The sequence below is a fragment of the Petromyzon marinus genome, chromosome 55 (assembly GCF_048934315.1).
Source record: "Petromyzon marinus isolate PM22_M1 ecotype Great Lakes invasive population chromosome 55, UKy_Petmar_22M1.pri1.0, whole genome shotgun sequence".
NCBI classification, from domain to species: Eukaryota; Metazoa; Chordata; class Hyperoartia; order Petromyzontiformes; family Petromyzontidae; genus Petromyzon; species Petromyzon marinus.
The window spans coordinates 4,401,510-4,428,828 of record NC_133721.1 but is presented as its reverse complement, the minus strand read 5'-3'; the positions used below and the strand labels follow the sequence as shown (position 1 = coordinate 4,428,828).

Here is a 27,319-nt window from a genome sequence, read left to right as displayed (position 1 = left end):
AACTTCAGAAATAAGACGCACGAGTCTCCGAATACATACACAACAATATATTTAAAACAAGAGAATTGCACCGGCACACAGTAATGAGTTTTAACACATCTGATGAGGCTGGTTGTAATTACCGGTGAAACGTCGTACTCAAAATGTAAATGTTGTGGGTTTACTCTCCAACACACCGGTGTGCTGAACTCGTAACTAATTGGCAGGTTTTGTTTACGTGACAAACCTTACTAATTGGCTGTGTCGGGTAGTGGCGGGTTTAACGACACATATCTACGCGATTCAACCCAAAAAAACCTAACAATAATGAGTGCGTGTGCCGCTCACAGTGTGGGGGGGGGGGCGGGTGGCATCACCCGCCAGCCTCCAGTTACGCGACTGCGCTGGTGGCGGGGTTCACATCTGCACGTAACGTGGCGTGGTGTCCACGTATTTCCCGTCGGGCGCCATGTACCCGGGGATGGCTGGGGTGTACGCGGGCCCATCGCGGTGCAGGGGGAACAGCGCAGGGTCACGCGCCACCGCTGCTTCGTAGAGCCGCGGCGACTCGAGCTGCAGCTCGAGCAGCGCTCGCCGCTGGCTCTCGCGCACGCGCGCGATCTGTGCCATCTCGGCGCGGTGCTGCGCCGCCTTGTAGCGCGACCACGCCTTCCCAAGTAGCGTCCGGCGCTCCGTCTCCTCGGGGCTCAGGCTCGGATTCTCTCGCCGCCTGCGGCGCGCACACCGATTCGCCTTTAGTGCTCACCACACACCGCTGACCATTCGCGCTCGCCACCACACAACTCTCACCGTTAGCACTCACCACCGCTCGCCACACACCACTCTCCGTTAGCACTCACCACAGACCGCTCACCACCACTCACCAAACCACTCACCATTATAACTCACCATTCGCACTCACATCAATATTATAATATTCCTGCGTATGGAAGCAATGTTCTTCAAGAGCCAGCTGCCAGTGTTGAGATCTGCTGCTGGCCACCACGAGAGGGCTACGGCAGAGTGAATTTGCGTCATTTTGCTCTTTTTTTCATGTTGAAGCAGCACAGACTATAGTAGTTTAATACATGGTCCATAGTTTGGATTTCACGTTCCCAATCGTGCGATCATGCCACATCAGTACTCCCCACACTTAATCAGCACTCACCACTTCAAACATTTTACTCAAACCGCACATATTCAAAGCAAAAACGTTCATTGGAAACAGATTCAATGTGAGGCTGTCGGACATCCTCCATGCGTCGTTGACACGTCGTACACACTCTACAGTTTGTACACGGGAAGCACCTCGTCTCGTCCAGGTACTTGCTCGGGGTTACAAAGTCCATCACTGGGATCAGCTCGGCTGGGACCTTCTCCATGCGCTTCAGCTTCTTTTTGAGTCGCTCCTTGACTAGCTGCTCTCGTCTCGGGTCAGCTTTCTTCTTCTTCTTTGGTTCTGCCCTGCACAGACGCAAACATGGACACACAGACACACACGCGTACAGCAACAACAACCGCCATTCGCACTGAGTGGGGGTGACATCACGGCGCTTGTGCCAGGCTATGTGCATTTTAAGGCCTGGTGACATGTCGAACGCCCGCTGGTAGGTCACAGGACAGACTCGGATGCCATGGGGTGACTGGAAAATGCACCACCTGTGCCCCCTACTGCGCCAACTTGCTGTGTTTTAGCTTCCCGGCCCATGAAGGGTGGGGTGGCTAGCACCACGACCGCGACTTTACACATCCCACCAGGTACACATTTTATGGCTGAATATAGTGAATTTAAGTAATTTCTCAAACAGCAATCTTTTACCATCTAGCAGTGAATTTATTACAGATGATGATGTCCAGTGACCATGGGATGTGGACTTTCCACCACTCACGCCCAACATTGATGATAAACACCACCCAATTGTTCGTTTGAGCAGGCAGACACTTTGCCTCGCCCTTACCAATAACTGCAACAATGCCCCTTCATTCCCCCGACATGACATCCTCCCTGTGCATTGTCATTCATTCTCAGAGGTTATTTGACCACATGCCTCGCAACACCGATCAGTGAGAGTTTCTAGTCGGTGTACATAACCTACCATACACAGAGCTACCTACCCAATGTCTATAAACATCTGCACAATCTGTATTTGCAACCCAAACGCAGTGCTGCCATCTCCTGGCCATCCCGCACTTCCTTATCTACAACAGGCGGTGTTAGGGGAAGTCTCCTATCCAAACACAAAACCAGGCGGAAAATCCTGCTTAACTTCTGAGATCAGGGCCAAAGGTAACATGTTGTGACTATTTACCTTGTTTTCAACAATTTTTTTTATCATCACAATGCAGCGAGGGGCCCTTAACTGGCAACAGACTTTGCCCTCACGTGGCAGACAGCACAGTGGCACGGCATCAGGAATAGCTGGCAAACGGGGTGACTGGGCGGCTCAGAGGTTCTGTGCTCAGCTGGTACCAGTGAGGTCGTGGGTTCATATCAAGCCAACTGTCTGTGAATAAAACTAGGTTGTCAAGTTGAGTGAAGTTGACGGTCTCAGCCTGGTACCAATGACTGCACAAAAAGCATCCAATTAAATTTGGTTCTGCACTTAAATTGACAAAATTCCCAAACTCTGAGAAGTAAAAATATCAGTTTGGCCATCATGCAATGAACGTAACTCTGCAGCAGGATGGGTGGGCGAGTGGTGCCGCTCGTGTTGTGGATCAGATGTCACTTGAAGGGACCTCAAGAGGTAGCTCTATGACATCCGCTTCTGTGGGCTGGTTCTCGAACACAAAGGGCTGTGTTCTGCTCTCCAAGAGATCGGAACGGATTCGTTGCCCCATGACATCACAACATGAACATAGTCTGGAAGAAAATTGGGGACAGGGCAAATCTGTACGTAGCTGGTAATACGTTCAGCACTGTGAAGAGTCAAAGTCGCCCCACCTTGAGCTTTCGAGTTAGTGCGGTTGCTCCTCTGGGTGTATATATGCATGTTGTCATGATGTTAGTTTGCTCTCGGCGAGCTGTTCAGTGACTCACCGCATAGGCAGGGCCGCGCTGACCAACGCCAAGAGGCCGGGCCGCTGCTCTGCTGTGTGCAGCGTGGCACAGCCAGGCCTGGTGGCACAGATTTCACAAGCACACACACGGGTAATGGTGTTAAACAGCCATTTCAGTATTTGCCCCCGCCATAGGAATGTGGAATTATATCGTATTAGCTCAGGGCTGCCAATTAACGTGAGCACCGCCCCATGCTCCTTTGAGTGGACACTTGACTTTTGAATCAATTCTCCCTCTCTATTTTCTGTGGCCCAATAACTGCATTATTATGAATCGGTCAGGTGACTTCACTGCATCACCGATAATCATGGACTGATGTGTGGATGAGAATAATCAACGGCCAGACTCGGTGCATTGAATAACAACACGACTTGCATCTCTATCGGCAACAGCGGCCCGTTAAGACAACACGTGCATTGGCAGCAGAACTGTGTAATGCCCAGCTCCGTGTAATCAGACATCATTTTAGTAGTAGCTGTACAAGGGTGCTGCTCAGGACAGGCCTGATCCGAGCCCAGTTCTGAACCCAGGGCTGATCCGAACCCGGCTGTTCAGAAATTAAGGCTCATCCGAACCCAGCTGTTCTGAACCCAGGGCTGTAGGAAACCCAGGGTCTGATTCGAGATATGTTCTGAACCCAGCTGTGACCCTGGCCAGAGGGCCGTGTGGGCCGGCCTCCTGTCACGCCCGTCCGCGTCTCGTCTCACGCGGGGTGAAGGTGGAGGAGGCGCGAGGCTCCCCGCAGCAGCCGGGACGCGCAGCTCCACGCGACCGCCATGCCCGCCGGGGTCACGTCGGGGCTGCTCGGGGCTCACGTGGGGCTGCTCGGGGTCACGTGGGGCTGCTCGGGGTCACGTAGAGCTCCTTAGGCTCACGTGGGGCTGCTCGAGGTCAAACCGCGCGCGAGCCGCTCGCGCTTCACGAGTCACGTGACTACGAGTGCGCGCATTCCGATGACGTTACTCACGCCCGGAGGCAGGCTAATGACGCCTTCGCCAAGAGGCGGCAGTGACGTCACGCGTCAGCGAGTCATGTGACTACGAGTGCGCGCGTACAGATGACGTCGCTCACGCCGGAGGCAGGCCAGTGACGCCTTCGCCAAACGACAGTGACATCACGCGTCAGCGAGTCACGTGACTACGAGTGCGCACGTCCTGATGACGTCACTTAGGCCGGAGACAGGCCAGTGACGCCGTTGCCAAGGGGCGGTAGTGACGTCACGCGTCAGCAACCATTTGTCAACGTCACCCGGATGTGACGTTTTTCCGCGCGCTTCATCGCGGGACTCGCCGCGAGAGCCCGGATGAAAGCAGTGACGTCACCACACGAAATAATATTGGGAGCGCCGCGTGACGTCACGATTAAATAACCGGCAGTGACGTCACGGGGCGAGCGGAAGCGCCGGCACGTGCCGAGTAAACAGAGCCGAGAGCGAGCTCGCGTGTCCACCCTCACTCACCACACTCGCCCGGAGCACACTCATCCTCACTCACCCACACTCATCCTCACTCACCACATTCACTCACCCTCACTCACCTCACTCGCCCTCACTCACCCTCACTCACCACACTCGCCCGGAGCACACTCATCCTCACTCACCCACACTCATCCTCACTCACCACACTCATCCTCACTCACCACACTCATCCTCACTCACCACACTCACCCTCACTCACCACACTCGCCCGGAGCACACTCACCACACTCGCCCTCACTCACCCTCACTCACCTCACTCGCCCGGTGCACACTCACTACACTCGCCCACTCACCCTCACCCACTCACGCCCACATTCACCCTCACTCGCCCGGAGCACACTCACCACACTCGCCCACACTCACCCTCACCCACTCACTCACCACACTCGCCCACACTCACCCTCACCCACTCACTCACCACACTCGCCCGGAGCACACTCACCACACTCGCCCTCACCCACTCACTCACCACACTCGCCCGGAGCACACTCACCACACTCACCCTCACCCACTCACTCACCACACTCGCCCTCATTCACCCTGAGCACACTCACCCTCATCACACTCAACTCCCCTCATCACACTGACCCCGCGCGCGCACACCGTCTCTATACTACTACACACACTGCTCAAGCACTGCACACAATACGCTCCACTCGCCCTCAATCACACGAGGTAGTCCACAGTCTACATTACACAACATTACACACTATACACGACTCAAGCACCACACAATACACGCCACGCAATACACACCACGCAACCTCAGTCCTCAAGTACCACAATACACACCACGGACCTTCAATCACACAAGGTAATCTAGTCGACATTACACACGACACTATACACACCACTCAAGCACCACGCACTGTACACCATACACAATCACCCCACTGTACATTACATTACACACGCAGGAGGTATTCTACATGTACACAAATCTATATTACACACATGCCATACATACTACACAGATGCACTTTATACAATTCACCTCACACTCTTAATACACTCATCGTGCACACACAAGGCATTATCTATACATTCTATAATACACATATCCGTACACTTACTACACAATATCTTCCGAATATTTAGGATCTTACATTACTCTCTCTCATACTACACACACAGTACACTATACGTATAATACACTGCACACACGAGGCATTCAACCAGTGTGTATTACACACACTGTAAACTAAGAACGCCATTACACACAAACTATGCACATACTATACACAGATTGCACAGTACAGCCTCTAAGTTAAAGTAATTCTAAATACTATATACACAGACACATACCAAATACGTGGCATGCACTTGCATACACTCGCATAAACGTACGACGCACACCGCATATTGAGAGTAAGTTTAGAAGGGGTTTTTTTTTCACCAGGTGAGGAGAATTCACGAGACGAGGATGGAGTGAAGGTCCCCTTTTGTCAAGAGTTGCCTGGGATATTTGTGGGCCAGCAGTGGCGCCGTGCAATCATTCCTCGCAATTGAGTAATTAGCGGTGGCATTTTAGAAGAATTCTGGGACTTTTTGGCAGCCGCCACAGCAATGACGTCGCGCGGTCTTTAACGTCCCCAATGTATTGGACCCCGCAGTTATATTTCGGTAAATCAACCACTGCATACATTGGGTGCACACGTGCGGTATACGCAGTAAATGCTACACGTACATGCTTAGAATAAAAACTGCTGACACAAACTATTCATACATATATCCTACACCCCAAATACAGATAAATAGCCTGGCAGGCACTACACAGCACAGCATACACACTGCAAAACGAGACAACTCTCATACCTTCACACACTGTAGAGTATCACACAAAAATAAACTTCACATACGACAGTAGATACGTGACATAACACGACACAAGTACTCGACACGATATTCGAAATTACACAATCTTCGCAGACGACACTACATCCCGCAAGCAATATACTACACATCTTACACGACACACCACAAACACTCACACACCACAGTAAATCACACACCACCACACAGTAACACACCACAATAACTCACACACCACACAGTAACACAACACACAGTAACTCGCACACCACACAGTAACTCACATACACCACACAGTACCTCACACACACCACAGTAACTCACACACACCACACAGTAACTCACACACACCACACAGTAACTCACACACACCACACAGTAACACACACCACACAGTAACTCACACACAGTAACACACACACACCACACAGTAACTCACACACCACAGTAACTCACACACACCACACAGTAACTCACACACCACAGTAACTCACACACACCACACAGTAACTCACACACAGTAACTCACACACACCACACGGTAACACACACCACACGGTAACACACACACCACACGGTAACACACACACCACACAGTAACACACACGCCACACAGTAACACACACCACACAGTAACACACACACACCACACAGTAACACACACGCCACACAGTAACACACACCACACAGTAACTCACACACACCACACAGTAACACACACACACCACACAGTAACACACACACACCACAAAGTAACACACGCACCACACAGTAACTCTCACACACCACACAGTAACTCACACACACCACAGTAACTCACACACACCACACAGTAACTCACACACAGTAACACAAACACCACACAGTAACTCACACACACCACACAGTAACACACACACACCACACAGTAACACACACACACCAACACACACACACCACACAGTAACACACACCACACAATAACTCACACACCACACAGTAACACACACACCACAGTAACTCACACACACCACAGAGTAACACACACACCACACAGTAACTCACACACACCACACAGTAACTCACACACACCACACAGTAACTCACACACACCACACAGTAACTCGCACACACCACACAGTAACTCAGACACACCACACAGTAACTCACACACACCACACAGTAACTCACACACACCACACAGTAACACACCACACAGTAACACACCACACAGTAACACACACACCACACAGTAACTCACACACCACACAGTAACTCACACACACCACAGTAACTCACACACACCCCACAGTAACTCGCACAGTAACACACACACACCACACGGTAACTCACACACCACACAGTAACACACACCACACAGTAACTCACACACACCACACAGTAACTCACACACACCACACAGTAACTCACACACACCACACAGTAACTCACACACCACACAGTAACTCGCACACACCACACAGTAACTCGCACACACCACACAGTAACTCACACACCACACAGTAACACACCACACAGTAACACACCACACAGCAACACACCACACAGTAACACACACACCACACAGTAACTCACACACCACAGTAACTCACACACACCACACAGTAACTCACACACACCACACAGTAACTCACACACAGTAACACACACACACCACACAGTAACTCGCACACCACACAGTAACTCACACACACCACACAGTAACTCACACACACCACACAGTAACTTACACACCACACAGTAACACACACAGTAACACACACACCACACAGTAACTCACACACACCACACAGTAACACACACACTACACAGTAACACACACACACACCACACAGTAACACACACCACACAGTAACTCACACACACCACACAGTAACTCACACACCACACAGTAACACACACACCACACAGTAACTCACACACCACACAGTAACACACACCACACAGTAACTCACACACACCACACAGTAACTCACACACCACAGTAACTCACACCACATAGTAACACACACACACCACACAGTAACACACACCACACAGTAACACACACACCACATAGTAACACACACCACACAGTAACTCACACACCACACAGTAACTCACACACACCACAGTAACTCACACACACCACACAGTAACACACACCACACAGTAACTCACACCACACAGTAACACACACCACACAGTAACACACACACCACACAGTAACACACCACACAGTAACACACCACACAGTAACACACCACACAGTAACACACCACACAGTAACACACACACACCACACAGTAACACACACACCACACAGTAACACACCACACAGTAACACACCACACAGTAACACACACACACCACAGTAACACACACACAGTAACTCACACAACAACAACCGCCATTCGCCACTAAGTGGCGGTGACGTCACTACGACGCTTGTGCCAGGTTATGTGCACATTGCTAACAACACAGTCACTCACAACCCACACACCAACAACCCACACACCAACAACCGACACACCAACAACCCACACAGTAACTCACAAAGACGACGACGATCCTCCGTATCGCCGTAACGGACTGTTGGGGCAAGTGTTGTTAGCGAGCAGAGCACAACTAACAATGACACAAACACAAGCGGCACAGTAACTGGCACAAGCAGTGACAACACCCCAACAACAACACCCCAACAACAACAACAACACTCTCGTTGCCACACGGAGCCGGCTCGCGACTCCACACAAGCGCCCCTTCCTGCTGCCCCACACCGCTACTTCCCATCTCCTCCTCCTCCTCCCTCTCCTTGCCAGGCCTCGCACCTCCCTCAGCTGTCGTCTCTCCACGTCATCCCCCCCCTTACCCCCTCGTCACTCCTCATATCGTCGCATCTCTTTACATCTCCCCCTGCTCGCTCATCAACTCGCTCTTCTTTATCCCCTCGTCCACCGCCTCATTATCTCTTCGTCTCATTCCCCTCCTCCTCCGCCCGCTCCTCGTCAGCTTCCTCCCCCGCCCGTCCCCCGACTGCCCCGAGGAAGTCCGGGACCCGCGTCCTCCTCGCAGAAGATGGCCTCGGCCTCCTCCTCATCGTCAACAACCACCACCACCTCCTCCGCCTCGTCGCCCACCCCGTGGCCCGAGGAGTCGTCTGCGCGCCGCCTCGGCCTCTGCTCGCCGCTGGGCTCGCTGCGCTCCCTGGGAGGCCGCCTGTCCCGGCAGGACGTGGCGGCCCTCCGGGAGCGCTTCCCCGCCGACCTGGGGGCTGGCCCCGCCGGCGGAGACGACGGCGGCCGCTGCTGCTGGGGGGACCCGGGCAGCAACGGCGGCGGCGGCGGCAGCTGGAGCGGCGAGGAGGCGCTGTTGGCGCTGGCCCGGGCCGGGCGTCTGGGCGAGGGGGAGCCCCGCGCCCTCAGGAGGATTCTGCGTGCCGCCAACAGACTCGACCTGGCGCACAGAGCCGCGGGGGGCTCATACGGGGCGAGCGCGCAGGGTATGGGGCCTGCACGGGGACATGGCGGGGGGGGGGGTGCATGGGGACGTGGAGACACACGGGGACGTGGAGACACACGGGGACGTGGGGGACACGGGGACGTGGGGGACACACGGGGACGTGGAGACACACGGGGACGTGGAGACACACGGGGATGTGGGGGGACACGGAGACCTGGGGGACGTGGAGACACGGGGACGTGGGGAACACGGGGACGTGGAGACACACGGGGACGTGGGGGGACACGGAGACCTGGGGGACGTGGAGACACACGGGGACGTGGAGACACACGGGGACGTGGAGACACACGGGGACGTGGGGGGGACACGGGGACGTGGGGGGGACACGGAGACCTGGGGGACGTGGAGACACACGGGGACGTGGGGGACGTGGGGGGACACGGAGACCTGGGGGTCGTGGAGACCTGGGGGACGTGGGGGGGACACGGGGACGTGGGGGGGACACGGAGACATGGGGGACGTGGGGGGACATGGGGGATATGGGGGGACATGGGGGATATGGGGGGACACGGGCTGAGGCGAGTCGGGGATACAAAGACGTGGGGTGAGTGAACATGGAGCAGCCGGGGCATGGTGATGATGATGGAGTACACATGGGGACAGGCGTGTGGAGAGCGGGACAGGAGGACATGGGGACAGGTGACGTGACGAAGGTGTGTGGGGGGGACATGGATCGATGTGGTTAGACGTGGCATGGGACACACACACAGGTACCACCAGGGTGCAGAATACACACGGCCATTGTGTGGAAGAGGAAGTACAAAGGAATGGTGACAAGGGGACACGGGAGATATTGGCCAGAGTGGAGGACACAACCGACATGGTGGAGGCTATACCGGGACACCGTGAGGGTGGTGACAGTCGGGGAGAAACGCGGGGGACACGGGAGGTGTCTGGGGTGGAGCAATCCAGATCTTACCCTGACCCTCACTTGATAGAATTCAACGTGAAGCTGTCAGGGTGACTTATTTTGAACTGCAGAAATCCGATAAGTTATGAAGCTCTTTTTCACAGATGTCCAGTAGGGGCACGGGGTCAGCGAGTTACAACAGCAAGCAAGACAAAACGAACAATAACAGTGCAAAATGGAGAAAATGTCAACCTAAGACGTCCATCACGAAAAACAAGTAACTAAAAATAAAGTGTGCAAATAAAAATCGCACAAGTACAATATCAGAATCAGAATATGTATTTATACTGGAGGAATCCGATGAGCTCTATAACGCTCTTTTTCACAGATGTCCAGTAGGGGTGGGTAAGAACGTTACAACAACAAACAATACATAATCACGATAGGAGTGCAAAGTTCAAGAAAGTAAACAAATAACCCAAACACATACAACTAATCCATCCCGATCCTACCAGGCAAAACCTGCTGCTTTTTCAACACTAAATGCAAGCTTCGAGCAAGGCAGCAAAACTTTATAAAAACAGTCCCAAAGCACACCAAGACAACACAGCAGTAGTCCCACAATAAAATAGCAAATTACAATTGAACTATCGATACACGGCAAGCATCAAGGTTACAAATCACCCAGCGCTAATCTTCTGCTTCGGAATATTGCATGAAGTAATATTTACGATGTTAAGGGAGGAAATAGGGTTGCTGTTTCCAAATGTTTGTGCTTTAATGGCAAAGGCTCCTTCACCTATTCCAATTCTTGGTCTAGGGATATTTAAAAATACAATTAGATGGACGTCTTAGGTTTCTTGGCTTTGACATTTGGGTTCATGAATTAGCGAAGTATAGTGTAGATTTGCCACTAACTACGTGACCTTCCTGAAAGAACCAAAGAGATTTGCCATTGAAGGATTTTATGGATGAACATGGCCCAATGTAGACTTCTTCTCGCATCAAGTGACGTGGAAGTGGATTCTAAGTAGAAGTCGCAATGGTGGGTCCTGTATGGTAACATCTCGTGCAAATCGAAGAGCGGAATGATAAAGTGGGTTTAGTCTGTAATTTTTTTCACGAGTAGTTGATCTGTACGCAGCATCACAGTAGTCAACAACCGGTAGATAATGATAGCTTCAACATTTTGCAGGTGCAATCAAATGAAAAACAATGTTTTTTTTCCTTCATAAAAAACATTTTGGATTATCCAGCACCCACTTATTCCCTGCAGTCCCTTGGCTCACCAGCAAAGTCATTCGCCTCCTTATCACTCCTCTATTGCTGCCGTGATTATCGTGTCCGTGAACTTTGATTCTTCCACACATTTCGAGGACTGTTTTGTTATATTTTGTCTCTGCTGTGTTCAACTACCACACTGCAAGTCACAACGCTTCTCTTTATGCATCTTACCTTGTACTGCTGCACCTCCAAATTCCCTCGCTTTGTCTATCTTCTTAAAATTTGTTATAACTTTGTCAATTCAAGAAACAGCTCTTATTACAATTTTGATCGTGCCGTTTATTGCTGGCCACCTGATATTGTGGGCCTTTTGGCCTCTGCTCAATAACTTGTGAATTTTGAAAAGGTGGAATTAAGTGAAAAAAAATCTAAACGTCATTTTGTTGCATTTTGCGCAGTCGTTGGTACAATGGAAAATGTGGTTTAATCATGGGCGGTTGTGAAGCACAGATCCGGACTCGGAATTTCAGATATGCGGCCTTGCTCTATGACCCGGCGTTAGCCCCCCCCCCCCGCGCCTTTGAGCCACAAACCCATCTCCAAACTATAACCAGAAGACAGACATGATGAGAATGGTTTAGACCACTGGACTTGCAAGCCAGATTCCCTGGCACGGCAGTTGCATCAGTGGTGCACGGATGTCCACGCAGCAATTTGAATGGCTACACCATTTATCCACCCACCATTCCACCTGAAGTGAAATGGATGTTATGTGGTGGAAGTAGTGAAGGGGGGACGCCACACAATGTCTTGTTACGGAGTCAACAGACTTTACAGATTTGTGACAATGTTGTTCTTGTGGGTGATTTTGGAGATGCTTGGTGGCATCTCTACTGGAGAGTTCATCGTCTGTTATGTCTTAAAGAGCATACAAGATACTTGAACAAAAACGGACGATAAGACCAAAGCACGAAGCATCATGGTTTTTTTGACAAGATCAACCCGATGTTAGCACAAACTGTCCTTTCAGTTAAACACAACACATCTGGTTCACTTGTGAGATGTTGCGAAGGGATTCTTCACCTCATGACATGATGCTGATAGCACAGTTGTAATAAATTGGCTGGGGGGGGGGGTGGACAGACTAAATAATATTTTAAAAACGGTGCCTTTTAGGCAACGTTAAAGAAATGCAACAGGTGCACCACATTCACTGGAGTGTTGATGAAAGTCACTTTAAAAGTCTTTTACATGTCATAGATGTAGCCACAAGTCAACATGTGGGACCTCTCAAGTCTCGCAGCTTAGGTGTGTGGCTACAAGAGAAGAGCTGTGTGCTGAGTAGCGCCCCGTAAGCGCACGTTGCACGCTTCTCTGCGCACTTTGCTGCGCGCTTCTGTAAGCATGGGTGCGTGTGTCCCTGGCGCTCTGTGCGGTATGCAGTGTATTTGGAGCAGGCCGAGGCGCGCGAAGAGGAGCCTGTGACTCCGCTGCCGCCCTCCCGCAACCTTCGCGCAGGTAACGCACTCGCAGCTCGCGCTGCACCGACCGCGAAACCCAAAAAAGCAACGAGGGGTGTAAACATTCATGACTTCACCCACATTGCCAAATCTTTCCCCGCACAGCACGTTCGTCAAATTGCGCGTGACGTAAAAGAATATATTTTTTTAATTGTGCATAGGTCATTGTGTTAAAACAGAATTCGTCAATTCACATCTCAGTAGTTGCCTACACTTGCCACAATAGTGGCAATTAAAGAATCACCCCTTGAATTATGTTCACTTTTGAAACTGGTAGGGGAGAAATGTTACATACGTCGCACATGTGTCTCAGCCGACAATTGATGCTGCTTTGTGGTACAATACGTCTGCTGTAGAAGGTTGTGTTGATTGTGTTCATTGTGAGGCTTGCTCTGGTTCGTACATTGAATGGCACTGCCAATGCGCAATGCAGTTCCTTGAGTTTGACTTAAAATGGGAACAGATTTTTGTAGATACCTGCCCAAGCCGCATTGTCCCGGGGTGCCCACCAGCATGCAAATGCAACTTTGTTGATTAAAAAAAATCATTTAATGTCATGGTCAAGCACTTTATTGTAGTGTCACAGTGATGTCACTGCCACACATTTCAAGATGTCACTTGATTGACGCTGGTGTAACCATCAACCGCATCAGGACATCAACGGGCCCATCACCTGCATAGATGGAAAATTAATGACAAACCATGGTAATATGATTGTGGCCATACAACACAAACGATGGACCATATAGTAATCCACTATCGTCTGCGCTCCTTCAACAGAGGAGGAAACTACACAAAATCTCTGCTGAAGCCCTCTCATCATGGCTAGCAGACCTCAACATTGGCATCTAGCTCCTGAACATGTTGCCTTACGAAAATAGAATAGTAATGTCACCAAATGCAGGAGAGCACGTCAACTTGAATTGGAATATTTTTTTTAATTTCAACTCAACAAAGTTTAAAACTCTTGCCAGGGCAGCGTTACACACAGCCTGCGGTGTGTGGCTCCTAGAGAATATTTTTTTTGGTTTTCTGCCATTCCATTCTCAAATTTGCAAAACTGTACACCATGAGGCCTCGGTGTCCTTAAGCTGGGTGTTACCGCAACCACCCGCTTCACCGCACGCAATCACCATCATCGCCTTGTCTGTTTTAACACCGTTATAAACACTCGACATTAATCCTTTGCCACACATTCCCAGTGCGACCACACCATAGGAGGAGATACCAACTAAAGCTTCCTACAGATGGGGTCACGTTATCTACTTGCCCCACCTCACCCCGCCCAGCAGGTTTTTAAGTTTCACAGATCCAAACGATCCGCCAATTAGGGTGGCCGCCCTTTCCACTGTAGTTCTAACCTGGACACATTTCTCAGTCAGCTTCGGTCTTTTACCAAAACTGCAGTTGTCTTCTTCAAGTAAAGTTCACATTCTCAATACAAATCCCTTTTTAGCTAACCATCGAACAAAGACCGTCACCGTATCGCGCGCTTTCAAATGCGCTTTTGTGGCCATCTGGAACATTCTTTCGATATTAGAGAGCCACTGGAGCTAAGCACTTTGAAAATATAGGTTGAAAACTAATTTATTTCGATCTGCATTTTGTGTTTAGTTTGTTGTCCTTCGCACCTTCGATAAGCACGGTTGGCTACATACGGTGTGAATCATTTCTGCCACCAGAACACAGACGCCTAATTCCTGGATTCACAGCTATTGTCAGAACTGATTGAATGTCTGCATTTTTACTCACTATCGACCAGGGATCCGTTTCAGCAGGACAAACTTTTTTTGAATAGATTTGTTTGCTTGACTTTGGTCCAGGGGTGAGCTGCCTTTTTCGTTTTGCGTTAAATCAACGCCTGATTATTGTCTAGGTGGTGACTAAGAATCATTCAAAAAAATGAGCTTCTCCAAAGCAGGCAGTGTTGTTAAAGCCTGTAGTAGTAAGAATCGGAATCAGCGTATTTATTTATACTGGAGGAATCCGGTGAGCTCTAAAGCTCTTTTTCACAGACGTCCAGTAGGGGCGGGTCAGAACGTTACAGTCGTGGCGAGGAACGCCCATCACTTGATTGATCGCGGGCACTTTGCGCATTGGATTTTCCCGTACAACCTTACAAAACATCTCCTTGTTGTCGAAATGACAAAGAAAAGTACCACGAGGTGGCATTGATTCCCCACTCGCCAGAGAGACTCATAACCACAGACAGTGGACAGCACCAGGAAATGCACCTCAGCCAATGGCGCGTGGTGGGGGTGGAGCTGTGTGAGGGGGCGGGGTAGGTGAGAATAACTCGGCCAATGGTAACCTCTGACCTCTTGTATTTGTAAAATCTAATATTGCTATTTTTATATGGATTTCCCATGTAAACACAGGGCCGGCAGATGCAACAAGACAGCCGAACACGGGTGGCACGCAACATTTTCTCCGAATAATGTTCCCGTATTTTGGCTCCTCAGTGCGTGCACACTGCCTCCTGATGCCTGAGGAAATGATTGGAAATGATAAATATGGACGTATTAATTTTCAGGACGAAGCATATGATATAACGCACGTCATGAATTTTAATGAGCTTGTGAAATCCATAAGAGGTTGTTTGGGTTAGATCGCGTAAATATATAAATGTTTCGTTAACCCCGCCACCACCCGACACAGCCAACTAGTAAGGGTTGTCATGTAAATAGAACACGCCTATTAGTCACTAGTACAGCACGCTGGTGTGTTGGAGAACCAAGCTACAACATTGACAATCTGAGTACGACATTTCTGCAGTAATTACAACTAGCTTCATCAGGCGGGTTTAACGACACATTTACACAATCTAACCTTAAAAACCTCTTATGCATGATATGGGTCGCGAAAGCCTACATGTTAAACTAGCTTGTGAAAGGTGGCCAACGCACTGCTTCCTAGGCATAAGTAGATACATGCTTATGAATATTAATGCACTTGCAGGTGGACTTTTATGGGTAATGATGCTGTCTCAAACCATACCCTCTGCACCAATGCAAGCGAATGGTTGCTTACAGCATGAATAAGCCCCTACATGCCTCCACTCGCCTTTCGGTGCCCTGTGATGTCAATATGAGTGTTTAAATCATATTGTGCACAAAAAACTGCAGAAGCTCATTGGACACGGAAGTAATTTAGTTAAACCTGAGGGGCAATTTGTAAGAAAAAAAAACCCTGTTAATTGAATGTCCAGTGCAGTGTTTAACGTTTCAGGCAACCTTACAATCCATAATTTCAGATTGACAAGTCTTGTTCAAGCGAACTGAGACAGAAATGAACTGATCCTCTTAGGGTTGGCTTGAGCTTCGTTGAGTCTTAACTAAACTAATATTTGTATTTTACCAGGTGAGACGCATTGAGTTATATAGCTCTCTTTCAGGAGCGATCTGGCCACAAATGATAACAATGCAGTGGCTTATGTGGAGTTCTATAGCAGCCAAATGTGGAGGGAAAAACCGGAGGACCTGGAGAAAAATCCACGCGACCACGGGGAGAGAGAACTCCAAATATACAGCAGGCATCAGAGAACTCCAAATATACAGCAGGCATCAGGGTCGGGATCGAACCCACGACGAGTGAGTTAACATCTCATAGCCACCGTGGTGCCTCGAGTCGGAGTCGGAGTCGGAGGAGTTGTCTCCTTGCTCAAGTAAGCAATGGGGGGGGGGGGGGGGGGGGGCTCATGTCTAGCCCCGAACCAGTGACGGAAATTCAACATTCCTATTACAAGAGCCAGGTTCGATAGGATCTCCACTGTTGTACGTCACGTGAGAAATGACATATAAAAAAAAAGATCGTTGTCACTGACGAGTCTAGATGTCACGTAGCATTAAAACTCGTAGGAATAGGTTTTACCCTTTTAACTGGCACAAAAACTGACACCTTTATTCAAGGCATCATATTTGCAATGACCACAACACAAGCAGTCAAAATGCAAACAAAAAAGACAACTCTGATAATAATATGCACTGTCCTTGAATTTGATTGGTCCACACCCGAGACAGCTTTTCTTAGAGCCTAGTCTCCATTGGTGTTGGACCAGAAGACGCCAAAAGGCGTACAACTCAAAAACAGCGCACTATCAGAGTATTGAGGGCTCGGGGTGAGCATTAACATTATGAGACCTCCTTTGCCAGAAACAAGATATAGGAATAGGTTTTACCCTTTTAACTGGCACAAAAACTGACACCTTTATTCAAGGCATCATATTTGCAATGACCACAACACAAGCAGTCAAAATGCAAACAAAAAAGACAACTCTGATAATAATATGCACTGTCCTTGAATTTGATTGGTCCACACCCGAGACAGCTTTTCTCAGAGCCTAGTCTCCATTGGTGTTGGACCAGAAGACGCCAAAAGGCGTACAACTCAAAAACAGCGCACTATCAGAGTATTGAGGGCTCGGGGTGAGCATTAACATTATGAGACCTCCTTTGCCAGAAACAAGATATAGGAATAGGTTTTACCCTTTTAACTGGCACAAAAACTGACACCTTTATTCAAGGCATCATATTTGCAATGACCACAACACAAGCAGTCAAAATGCAAACAAAAAAGACAACTCTGATAATAATATGCACTGTCCTTGAATTTGATTGGTCCACACCCGAGACAGCTTTTCTTAGAGCCTAGTCTCCATTGGTGTTGGACCAGAAGACGCCAAAAGGCGTACAACTCAAAAACAGCGCACTATCAGAGTATTGAGGGCTCGGGGTGAGCATTAACATTATGAGACCTCCTTTGCCAGAAACAAGATATAGGAATAGGTTTTACCCTTTTAACTGGCACAAAAACTGACACCTTTATTCAAGGCATCATATTTGCAATGACCACAACACAAGCAGTCAAAATGCAAACAAAAAAGACAACTCTGATAATAATATGCACTGTCCTTGAATTTGATTGGTCCACACCCGAGACAGCTTTTCTTAGAGCCTAGTCTCCATTGGTGTTGGACCAGAAGACGCCAAAAGGCGTACAACTCAAAAACAGCGCACTATCAGAGTATTGAGGGCTCGGGGTGAGCATTAACATTATGAGACCTCCTTTGCCAGAAACAAGATATAGGAATCAATACTCTGATAGTGCGCTGTTTTTGAGTTGTACGCCTTTTGGCGTCTTCTGGTCCAACACCAATGGAGACTAGGCTCTAAGAAAAGCTGTCTCGGGTGTGGACCAATCAAATTCAAGGACAGTGCATATTATTATCAGAGTTGTCTTTTTTGTTTGCATTTTGACTGCTTGTGTTGTGGTCATTGCAAATATGATGCCTTGAATAAAGGTGTCAGTTTTTGTGCCAGTTAAAAGGGTAAAACCTATTCCTATATCTTGTTTCTGGCAAAGGAGGTCTCATAATGTTAATGCTCACCCCGAGCCCTCAATACTCTGATAGTGCGCTGTTTTTGAGTTGTACGCCTTTTGGCGTCTTCTGGTCCAACACCAATGGAGACTAGGCTCTAAGAAAAGCTGTCTCGGGTGTGGACCAATCAAATTCAAGGACAGTGCATATTATTATCAGAGTTGTCTTTTTTGTTTGCATTTTGACTGCTTGTGTTGTGGTCATTGCAAATATGATGCCTTGAATAAAGGTGTCAGTTTTTGTGCCAGTTAAAAGGGTAAAACCTATTCCTATATCTTGTTTCTGGCAAAGGAGGTCTCATAATGTTAATGCTCACCCCGAGCCCTCAATACTCTGATAGTGCGCTGTTTTTGAGTTGTACGCCTTTTGGCGTCTTCTGGTCCAACACCAATGGAGACTAGGCTCTAAGAAAAGCTGTCTCGGGTGTGGACCAATCAAATTCAAGGACAGTGCATATTATTATCAGAGTTGTCTTTTTTGTTTGCATTTTGACTGCTTGTGTTGTGGTCATTGCAAATATGATGCCTTGAATAAAGGTGTCAGTTTTTGTGCCAGTTAAAAGGGTAAAACCTATTCCTATATCTTGTTTCTGGCAAAGGAGGTCTCATAATATTAAAACTCGTGTTTGGGAAATAATGGGATTGTGAATGGGATCGGTAGTAGATTTCTCAGAAGATTAGCAAATGGGAGTGCTTTTTGTCCGTAATGACGGACGTGCTTGATCACTTTAATTGGGCAGAAACATAAATAGCTGCTTGCGGGTTGAAGGCAAAGTGTCTCCTATTGTTACGTTACAAGTCATTTTGCCTTATTTGAGTCCAATCTCTACAACGATCAATTATGTCAAGGACTGAGATTCCATAATGTGTGGCAGAGTGTGGAATTCCTATCAGCATGGGAAACTGTGGTAATTTCTCCAACCTGCAGAGGAGCAGCTGTGTGGATCGGACAGGCGCTGTGTGAATTCTGGGCCTTGGAAGCTGTGTCGTTATGAATGCCGCTTGCGATGTTGAATGTCTCCCGCAACCCTGACGGCCGCGATCTGCCAGCGCAACTTCAGGGCAATCGTCACCGCCAACAGCCACAGCATCCCCTGCGATAAAAATTGGTTTCCCATAATGTAAACAAATCTGATCGCAGCTCCCCCTCGTGGGCCACAGTGACAGCAACTTCCAATCGGGATGACAGGTCATCATGGCTTGCCTCTATTACATCGACGTAGTGACTGGTGATAATAACGTGCTGCATAAAGTACACTCCGCGTTGAATGACCGGTTAACCGTTGCCTACAAAGTTGACATCGTCCCTCGTGCTTCATGAGATGATGGTTATATTCATATTCTTAGTTCTTTCGGTAAAGTCACGTTGAAGGGAAATAACTAAATAATAAAATATATATAAAACACTAAAAATTCTCACGACGTTTCGACCATAACACAAACGGTCGTCTTCAGGTGTGTTGGTTTGCATAAGACGACCGTTTGTGTTATGGTCGAAACGTCGTGAGAATTTTTATTGTTTTATATATATTTTATTATTTTGTTGTTTCCCTTCAACGTGACTTTACCGAAAGAACTAAGAATATGAATTACTGCAGTCACGAAAGCTTTAAATCAAAATTTGAGATGATGGTTGTTCGCAAGTTATTTCTCTGACCCCGCTGCACTAGCGGCCTTTGAGGGGGGTTGCGTTTAAGGAGGGAGGGCGAGGCTGACGCGGGGGTGGGGTGCGTTTGTTGTGCGATGGCCGCGGCGCCAGGCGTGCGTGTGCGCAGGCGTACGAGCCGGTTCCCCAGGATGCAGATGCACGGCAGAGCCGGTAGAGAGGCCGCCGATGGCACCGAGAAGCGCACGTGCGGTAAGTCGGAGCGACGATGCGCTCCCGAGTGCGGACGTACTCACACACGTACACGCACGCACTCGCATACGCACACACACGCACTCACACGCGATCACACAAATTTGGTTCTGCATTTAATTTGGATAAATTCCTTCTCTGAGAAAAAAAAAATTGGCTTTACTGTCACTTGACAAACCCCTCTCGTGTGCAAAATGAGTTTGAAGTTCTGCCCTGTACTGTGCGTGACCCAGAGGTTACTTTGAAGAAGGAATCTCAGAGGTAGCTCTGTATACGCTTCCGTGGGCCGTTCTCCAACATGAGGGAGATCTGAAGGGATATACCTGGGGCACAATGTGGATAAAATTGGGGAAAATAACAAAGGGGATTAAGTGAGTAATTTTCTATGCAAGCTTTCGCAACCAATGCTTCATAATTCACGTGCATGGTGTGCTGATGATGACATGGCACCTACTTAAGAACCTGGATCAGGAAGCTTATTCACACCAAAGTTGAGCTTTGTCAACACCGTGATAATGCTGGATTTAATGTCCAGCGAAACCTACGTAGCTAAATATTTACATGCTTTTCAACACTGCTGCAGTTTTGCTAATAAACCAAATCAATCGTCACGTTTGCCCCATCACGGGTTGTTAAAATTGGACATTATACTCACAGGATCTAACCCAGGAGACCGATCATGAATCGGATTAAGTGTGTATCACAGGGGTGCCGCGGTGGTATGTTAAGTACCTCGCCTGGTATACAGAAGGTCGTGGGTTCAATTTCAACCCTGACGCCTGCTGTATATTTGAAGTTTGCATGCTCTCCCCATGGTTGCGTGGATTTTTATTCGAGTCCTCCGCTATTTCCCTTGACATTTAGAATCAACATCATGCACTTATTTTGCTGCTATAAATTTCCACGTGATAACACACCTCGTTGAGCTAAAATTTGTGATGGCCAGGTTGCTTCTGCAAAAGTGCTACGTAGCTCAGTGGGGCCAGACCTGGTAAAATAAAAAAAAAATTGTTTTGCTCGAGTTTTATTTGAACGGTCGCTGAAATTCCATGCGTTGTGTGCGGCAGACATTCGCTTGCGCGTGCGCGCAGAGTACTGCCACCACGACGCCGCGTTGCAGGAGAGCGTCTTCTCCAACAAGCCCGACCCTCTGGAGCGCCAGCTCGAGAGGTTCTCGCAGGCCGTCGCGACGCTTAAGTCGCGCGACCTTGGCGCCATCATCTGCGACATCAAGTTCTCGGCCCTCACGTACCTCGACGCGTTCTGGCGCGACTATCTCAACGGGTCGCTTCTGGAGGCCCTCAAGGGCGTCTTCATCACTGACTCGCTCAAGCAGGCCGTGGGGCACGAGGCCATCCGCCTGCTGGTGAACGTAGACGAGGACGACTACGAGGCCGGGCGGAGGAGGTTGCTGGGCAACGCGAGTCCATCGGCGGCGGCGGCGGCAGGAGAAGCGGCGGCGGCGCCGGCGGCGGCAGGAGCAGCGGGGCTCTGATGCGGCGAGCGCCGGGAGTGAGCCGTGTTGGCTTGCCCGCTGCCCCGTCCTGTACGATGCTCGTCGCCACGGATCGTTAAAGGGGCTTGTAACGATCCACACCCAACCCGCCCGCAGCCGCTGTCGACGATTGTCGTGGCTGAATTTCGAGAGCGTCTGTCCTTTGTTGTGTCGTTTTGACTTTCTCATCCGTATTGTCTCTCGTTTTTTTTGTCTCGTCGTTCTCACCATTAGCCTCAACGTTGACATCTGTACATAAGTTGCACGATTGATGCTTACACGCAAATATAATTGATGCTTACACGCATGATTCGGTGCACGTATTGTGAGTGTAAGAATTGATTTTAATAGGTGGATCGTTACATGCCTAATATTTAACATTATAAAAAACTAAGCATCTAATTACATATGTTAAACACATTAAATGGTTGGTATACTTTCTATTCATTGGTTAGTCTCCAAAAGTCACTTCGGTAAAATGGTATATCCATTTTGTAGACGTGTTTTACAGAGACGATGATTGGAGCAGAGGGACTTTCCATGAGCAGACGTTACACATGGGCATCACCGGGTGCGCACACAGCCGTGTGTTTGCAGAGCACTCGCAACGCTAAACAACACAAAAGGCAAATGTGCATTCGCAGGCAAACATTTGCCGCATCGCAGGCTCATGGGCATACGTACAACACATGGGAACAATTCAAGCGTAATTGGACAATTGGGCGCACTTTCAAACGCGCGCAAGCCGGTCACATTACTGCTCCATCTCCCCCCTCCCTTGGCTGCTCCTCCATCGTCAGTCTCGACCGCCGACCGTCTTCCCTTCTCGCGACGCGTCCCCGCCCAGGCTCACTTGCCTCTCGGCGGTCGATATGATGATGACGACTGACGTGGGTCCTCTAATCCACGTGCTCCCCTTTCCGTCCGTCTTGTCCGTCGTCACCATTCGTGTACTTGTCAGCATCTGTTGCATTTTCTATGTCACGTCGTTGTCCACGTTCCTGATCCCTGTGTTATAGCAGTTAATATACTCGGTAAAAACTTAATCCTTTCTGCACATTGCTTTCGTTTAATAGGTTCGGTTTTTCCAGAGAACCGTGTATATGAACTCTGATGTGATTTACAGTTGTCCTGTCAAGATCTCTTCAGTTGTTTAGCAAACTTGTACAAGACTTTGTTATTTTTGCTTTTGTTTTGTTGATATTTATCTCGAGCCCAACTTTAATAGTGTGCACATACAGACACGAAACCACACATCACGACTGGATATCAAGCAACGCCCCATGGCCACAATGAAACGACGCGACATTCACACCCCGCTGGTGCGACGGGGAACCGCGTCTGCAGTGAAGAGTCGACAAGCCCACCGCACGCTATGCAACACAAATGGTCGCCATTTGCGTACACGAGGTCGAACAATTTGCGGTTGCATACAAAGAGACGTGCTGTTGTTACTTTTGTGTCTAGTTGCGCGGCACACATTTTTTTAAAAACGTGTTTGGCTCATTCCCGTCTGCTCTCGCGCGACGAGTCGTTAACTTCTGTCGGCTGGCACACGCGGGAGGGTTGCAGTTGGCCTCCGGTTTGCGGCTCCATCCTGGCAGCGTCGCATCTGACGACACCTGCCCATGACCGTGCACTTCGTGGTACCTTTGCATTTACTTTAAATAAAGATTGATATGAGCACATTGATCTCTTGTGTGTTGCAGACATTCTCACCTGTCTTCAGGTTTGTGCTGTATAATTTATAAATTCGTAGATTGTGATCGATTTTAGAGGGACGTTTAAACAAAAAATCGTGCTCTTGAAAGTCCATTTGCAAAGCTCTCGGAGCAGTGTTGCCACGTGTGTTGGAGAACGGCTGTGGATGGGGGAGTATTTTCTTCACAGGACTTATCCAGAAAAATGTAAATGTCCTTTGTATCCGTCACCCGTCGATCAAGACCTCAACGATGCACCTCGCCTCCGACTCAAGTCCCCGGGTCCCCTTCTGGGAGCCCACCCAGAGCCGGTAGAACGCTGGCGAGCAGAGTGGAGCAACGCGGAAGTTCGGAATGAACGCCTCATTCGAGAGCCAAACGTCTCAACCTCGTGGTTTTGACATTGATGGAACTAGCCACCGCTTTCAGAACATAAAGAGGTCGATGCGCAACATCGTCATGAATGGAAGCTCAAAGATACAACCCACGGCAGTGTAATTGTGGCCATGCAACCCAAACTATTGACCTAGAGTAAACCGCTGTAGACTCCTCTCCTTTAACGGAGGAAGAGCAAAACTACACTCCTGCAACCCTCATGGATAACATGTACATTTAGCCCCCGAATGTATTGCTGCCCTATGCAATAACAGGACACAATCAGTAAGACAGTAAAGTTTGCACTTTCTCAAACTGCTGTAATGTCCCGTACATTTCATTCGAGATCTGGATTTTAGTTAAATTGAGTGCAAAACACTTTCCGTATGTGATGATTACTCGAACAGGCATTGTGGTCAGGCCAAGACATACTGCCAAGGTGCACTTGCGATCGATGTAATAATGTATGGTGTCTGGATTCTGAATGCAGGATATCAGAGCGTTGCCAGTTCGGCAGAGCCCTGACCTCCGAGCCCACCCGGCCATCATCCGCAAATGTCGTTCTGGAGTCGTGGGAACGGCGTGGCTTTGGGCGTGCCCCTGCGGGCATGGCACGACACTGCCCCCTCCTGGCCGCCACGAGTCACCATCGCGATCCATGCATGGGCAGATAGCCCCCGGAGATGTCCACTGCACATTTCGTCATTTGTTTCCACTCCCCTCTGTCCTGTGCCAACATCTTAAACAGTGGACGCCACGAATTGGTGGAGGAAATTGCACAATTCTAGATCTCTGTGTAGGGTGCCCGTTACTGAGTACGTCAAAGCCCACATTAGACCGCCCCTTGACGCTGATTGGCTTCCCGCCGCATTAACATAATTTATCATTCCGTCGCGGGTTCATGATATCCTGTGCCACTTCGTGATAGTGGCCAAGGGTTTTCATCGTGCCCAACAATGGGATTCCACAACCCTCAAGCAGGAAATTTTTCCCGTGCCTGCTATTTAATCTGTGACAAATAATGATCTACCCACAGATTAAAACTTTTTGAGAAGATAGCAGAATCACATATTTTGGCACTGTGCTGATGAGTCCGAATAAGGATGAAACCAGTCCACATTCGTCTATCTCTGTTATCACCGTTGCCTTGTCAGTCGATGACATTGTTCCTCAATATTATTTTAATAGTCACCTAGAACAAGAGGACCACGGTTCAGTCATATACAGAGTTTGACTTGAGGGGGGGGGGGGGCATGGGTTCGCTTTGTCCCTCACATTAGGAATCGGGGGTGCATATAATGCATTTATTTATGATCTTAATTGTACACTACTGAAAATAAATAAATAAAGGTGTCCAGTTTTGGGTGGGGGGTAAGCCCCCCCCGTGCCCCCCTCCAACTCAGTTTTTCAGGAACTGCTGTCGATGCTTCTTGTATAACGCACAGAGAGGGGCGTTCGACGCTCGTGTGTGCGTGTGTGTGCGTGTGTGTGTGTTCGTGCGTGTTCGTGCGTGTGTGTGTGCGTGCGCGTGCGTGTGTGCGTGTGTGTGCGTGCGTGTGTGTGCGTGCGTGCGTGTGTGTGCGTGCGTGTGTGTGCGTGCGTGTGCGTGCGTGTGTGTGTGTTCGTGCGTGTTCGTGCGTGTGTGCGTGCGCGTGCGTGTGTGCGTGCGTGTGTGTGCGTGCGCGTGTGTGTGTGATTGTCAGTCGACCCGTGGCACCTGGGTTTGCCCCGTGACCTCCTGCCAGCGGGCGTTCGACACTTCACGTGGCCTCAGGGTGCACATGGCCTGGCACAAGCGTCGTGGTGACGTCACCGCCACTTAGTGGCGAATGGCGGTTGTTGTTGTTGTGATTGCTGTGGCGGTGAGTGTAAGTGTTGCAATCAACCGCTGTGGCACAATCAGGCGCGGCCGGGTGTGCCCTGGCGTGAGTGTGCCACAAGGTGGCGGTCGTGCCACGGCAGGGCGATTGTGGTCGTGCAGCACAAACTCTGGACAGGCGAGTACAATTTTAACTTTTTTTGTAATGTTACCAGATAAGGCCCACTGAGCCGATATAGCTCTTTTTCAGAAGCGATCTGGCCACAAATGATAGCTCAACGAAGTGGTTTATCAGCACGTGAATATGTATATCAGCCAAATAGTCTAAACGCGTGACGTTGATTCTATATGTTTTCATCTGAGGACGATTGCTTGTGTTGCGATCGAAACTTCGCGATTTTTTTTCTATCTACGTGACTTTACCGAAAGACCCAAAGAGTATTGATTATAACTGTGGAAGGAAAACCCGGAGAAAAATCCATGCGACCACGGGGACAACACGCAAACTCCAAATATACAGCAGCAGGTGTCAGGGTCCAGATCAAACTCACGACCTCCTGCATACCAGGCGAGGTAGTTAACATCTCATAGCCACAATGGTGCCCAAGACAACTCGCGTACAGTGTAGTTTATCTAGAGAATAAGCTTCTGTGTCCAATTCTCATGTTGCTTATTTCTGCAGTAACTGTAGTAAATGTCGCTGTTACCGTCTTCTTATTCTTCATATGGTCAATGTTGATGCAAAGCAACATATATACTTTTACGTTGAGGTGGTTGAGCCATATAATTGCGTCGCGAGTAGTGGAGTGGTATGTATGCGTGTATGTTGAACTTCTTTCGCACCGTACGTAGTAAACAATGCTAATCGGAGGTGCGGGAGTAGGACAACAAAATAAACACAAAAATCAGTTCTGAAGAAAAGAGTTTTCAATCTAGATTTAAAAGTGCGTAGTTCCAGTGGCTTCCTAATATCGCAAGGAAGAGCGTTCCAGACGTACGCAGAAACGCATCTGGTATGGCTGTGATGATGCCTGCTTCGTATTTGCGAATCGATCACCGAGTCATTAGATGTGCCGTGGTTTTGCTCTGGGTGGCGACCCCAGTCTATACACATTAAACGGAGAGTTATCAATTTCCCAAGCATGGTCGCATCTGTTGCTGGTGCCATGGGTTGTGGCGCAGCGGATGCGGTCCAGCGGTTGTGGCCCAGAAGCCTCGCAGGAAGATCCCAGCCAGGGATCTTTCTGCGTAGTATGATCTCTCCATAAGAGG

The 27,319-nt window shown here is 49.1% G+C and overlaps 2 protein-coding genes across 7 annotated transcripts; one reads left to right on the top strand and one right to left on the bottom strand.

Annotated features, from left to right (window-relative positions):
- Window positions 1-32: 32 nt before the first annotated feature.
- MRPL40 (mitochondrial ribosomal protein L40) lies at window positions 33-8,919 on the bottom strand. Of its 2 annotated transcripts, none has more exons than XM_076052255.1 (4): window positions 8,865-8,919; window positions 3,020-3,097; window positions 1,288-1,443; window positions 33-709 (listed from the first exon to the last, which is right to left on the bottom strand). In XM_076052255.1, the coding sequence occupies exons 2-4, from the start codon at window positions 3,022-3,024 to the stop codon at window positions 397-399; spliced, it is 474 nt and encodes a 157-aa protein (XP_075908370.1). In that variant the 5' UTR covers window positions 3,025-3,097; window positions 8,865-8,919; the 3' UTR covers window positions 33-396. The 2 variants fall into 2 exon arrangements, with proteins under 2 accessions (XP_075908370.1, XP_032830982.1); XM_032975091.2 differs by lacking the exon at window positions 8,865-8,919 and adding an exon at window positions 3,748-3,972.
- On the top strand, window positions 4,325-23,845 carry LOC116954518 (death effector domain-containing protein-like). Of its 5 annotated transcripts, none has more exons than XM_076052253.1 (5): window positions 4,325-5,331; window positions 9,131-9,810; window positions 13,348-13,422; window positions 20,560-20,658; window positions 21,726-23,845. In XM_076052253.1, exons 2-5 carry the CDS (start codon window positions 9,387-9,389, stop codon window positions 22,151-22,153), a joined length of 1,026 nt encoding a protein of 341 aa, XP_075908368.1. In that variant the 5' UTR covers window positions 4,325-5,331; window positions 9,131-9,386; the 3' UTR covers window positions 22,154-23,845. The 5 variants fall into 5 exon arrangements, with proteins under 5 accessions (XP_075908368.1, XP_032830980.2, XP_075908367.1 ...); XM_032975089.2 differs by having other exon boundaries at window positions 4,326-4,455; window positions 9,321-9,810; XM_076052252.1 differs by having other exon boundaries at window positions 4,327-5,331; window positions 9,321-9,810.
- Window positions 23,846-27,319: the final 3,474 nt, after the last annotated feature.

Coding starts and splice junctions, on each gene's coding strand:
- MRPL40 (XM_032975091.2), bottom strand. CDS start 3,818: ATGGCGGTCGCGTGGAGCTGCGCGTCCCGGCTGCTGCGGGGAGCCTCG. Junction 3,098..3,747: donor CTCCTCCACCTTCACCCCGC/GTGAGACGAGAC, acceptor CTGTGCCACCAG/GCCTGGCTGTGCCACGCTGC. Junction 710..1,287: donor AAGTACCTGGACGAGACGAG/GTGCTTCCCGTG, acceptor TGCGCGCCGCAG/GCGGCGAGAGAATCCGAGCC.
- LOC116954518 (XM_076052253.1), top strand. CDS start 9,387: ATGGCCTCGGCCTCCTCCTCATCGTCAACAACCACCACCACCTCCTCC. Junction 9,811..13,347: donor ATACGGGGCGAGCGCGCAGG/GTATGGGGCCTG, acceptor TGCGGTATGCAG/TGTATTTGGAGCAGGCCGAG. Junction 20,659..21,725: donor CACCGAGAAGCGCACGTGCG/GTAAGTCGGAGC, acceptor TGTGTGCGGCAG/ACATTCGCTTGCGCGTGCGC.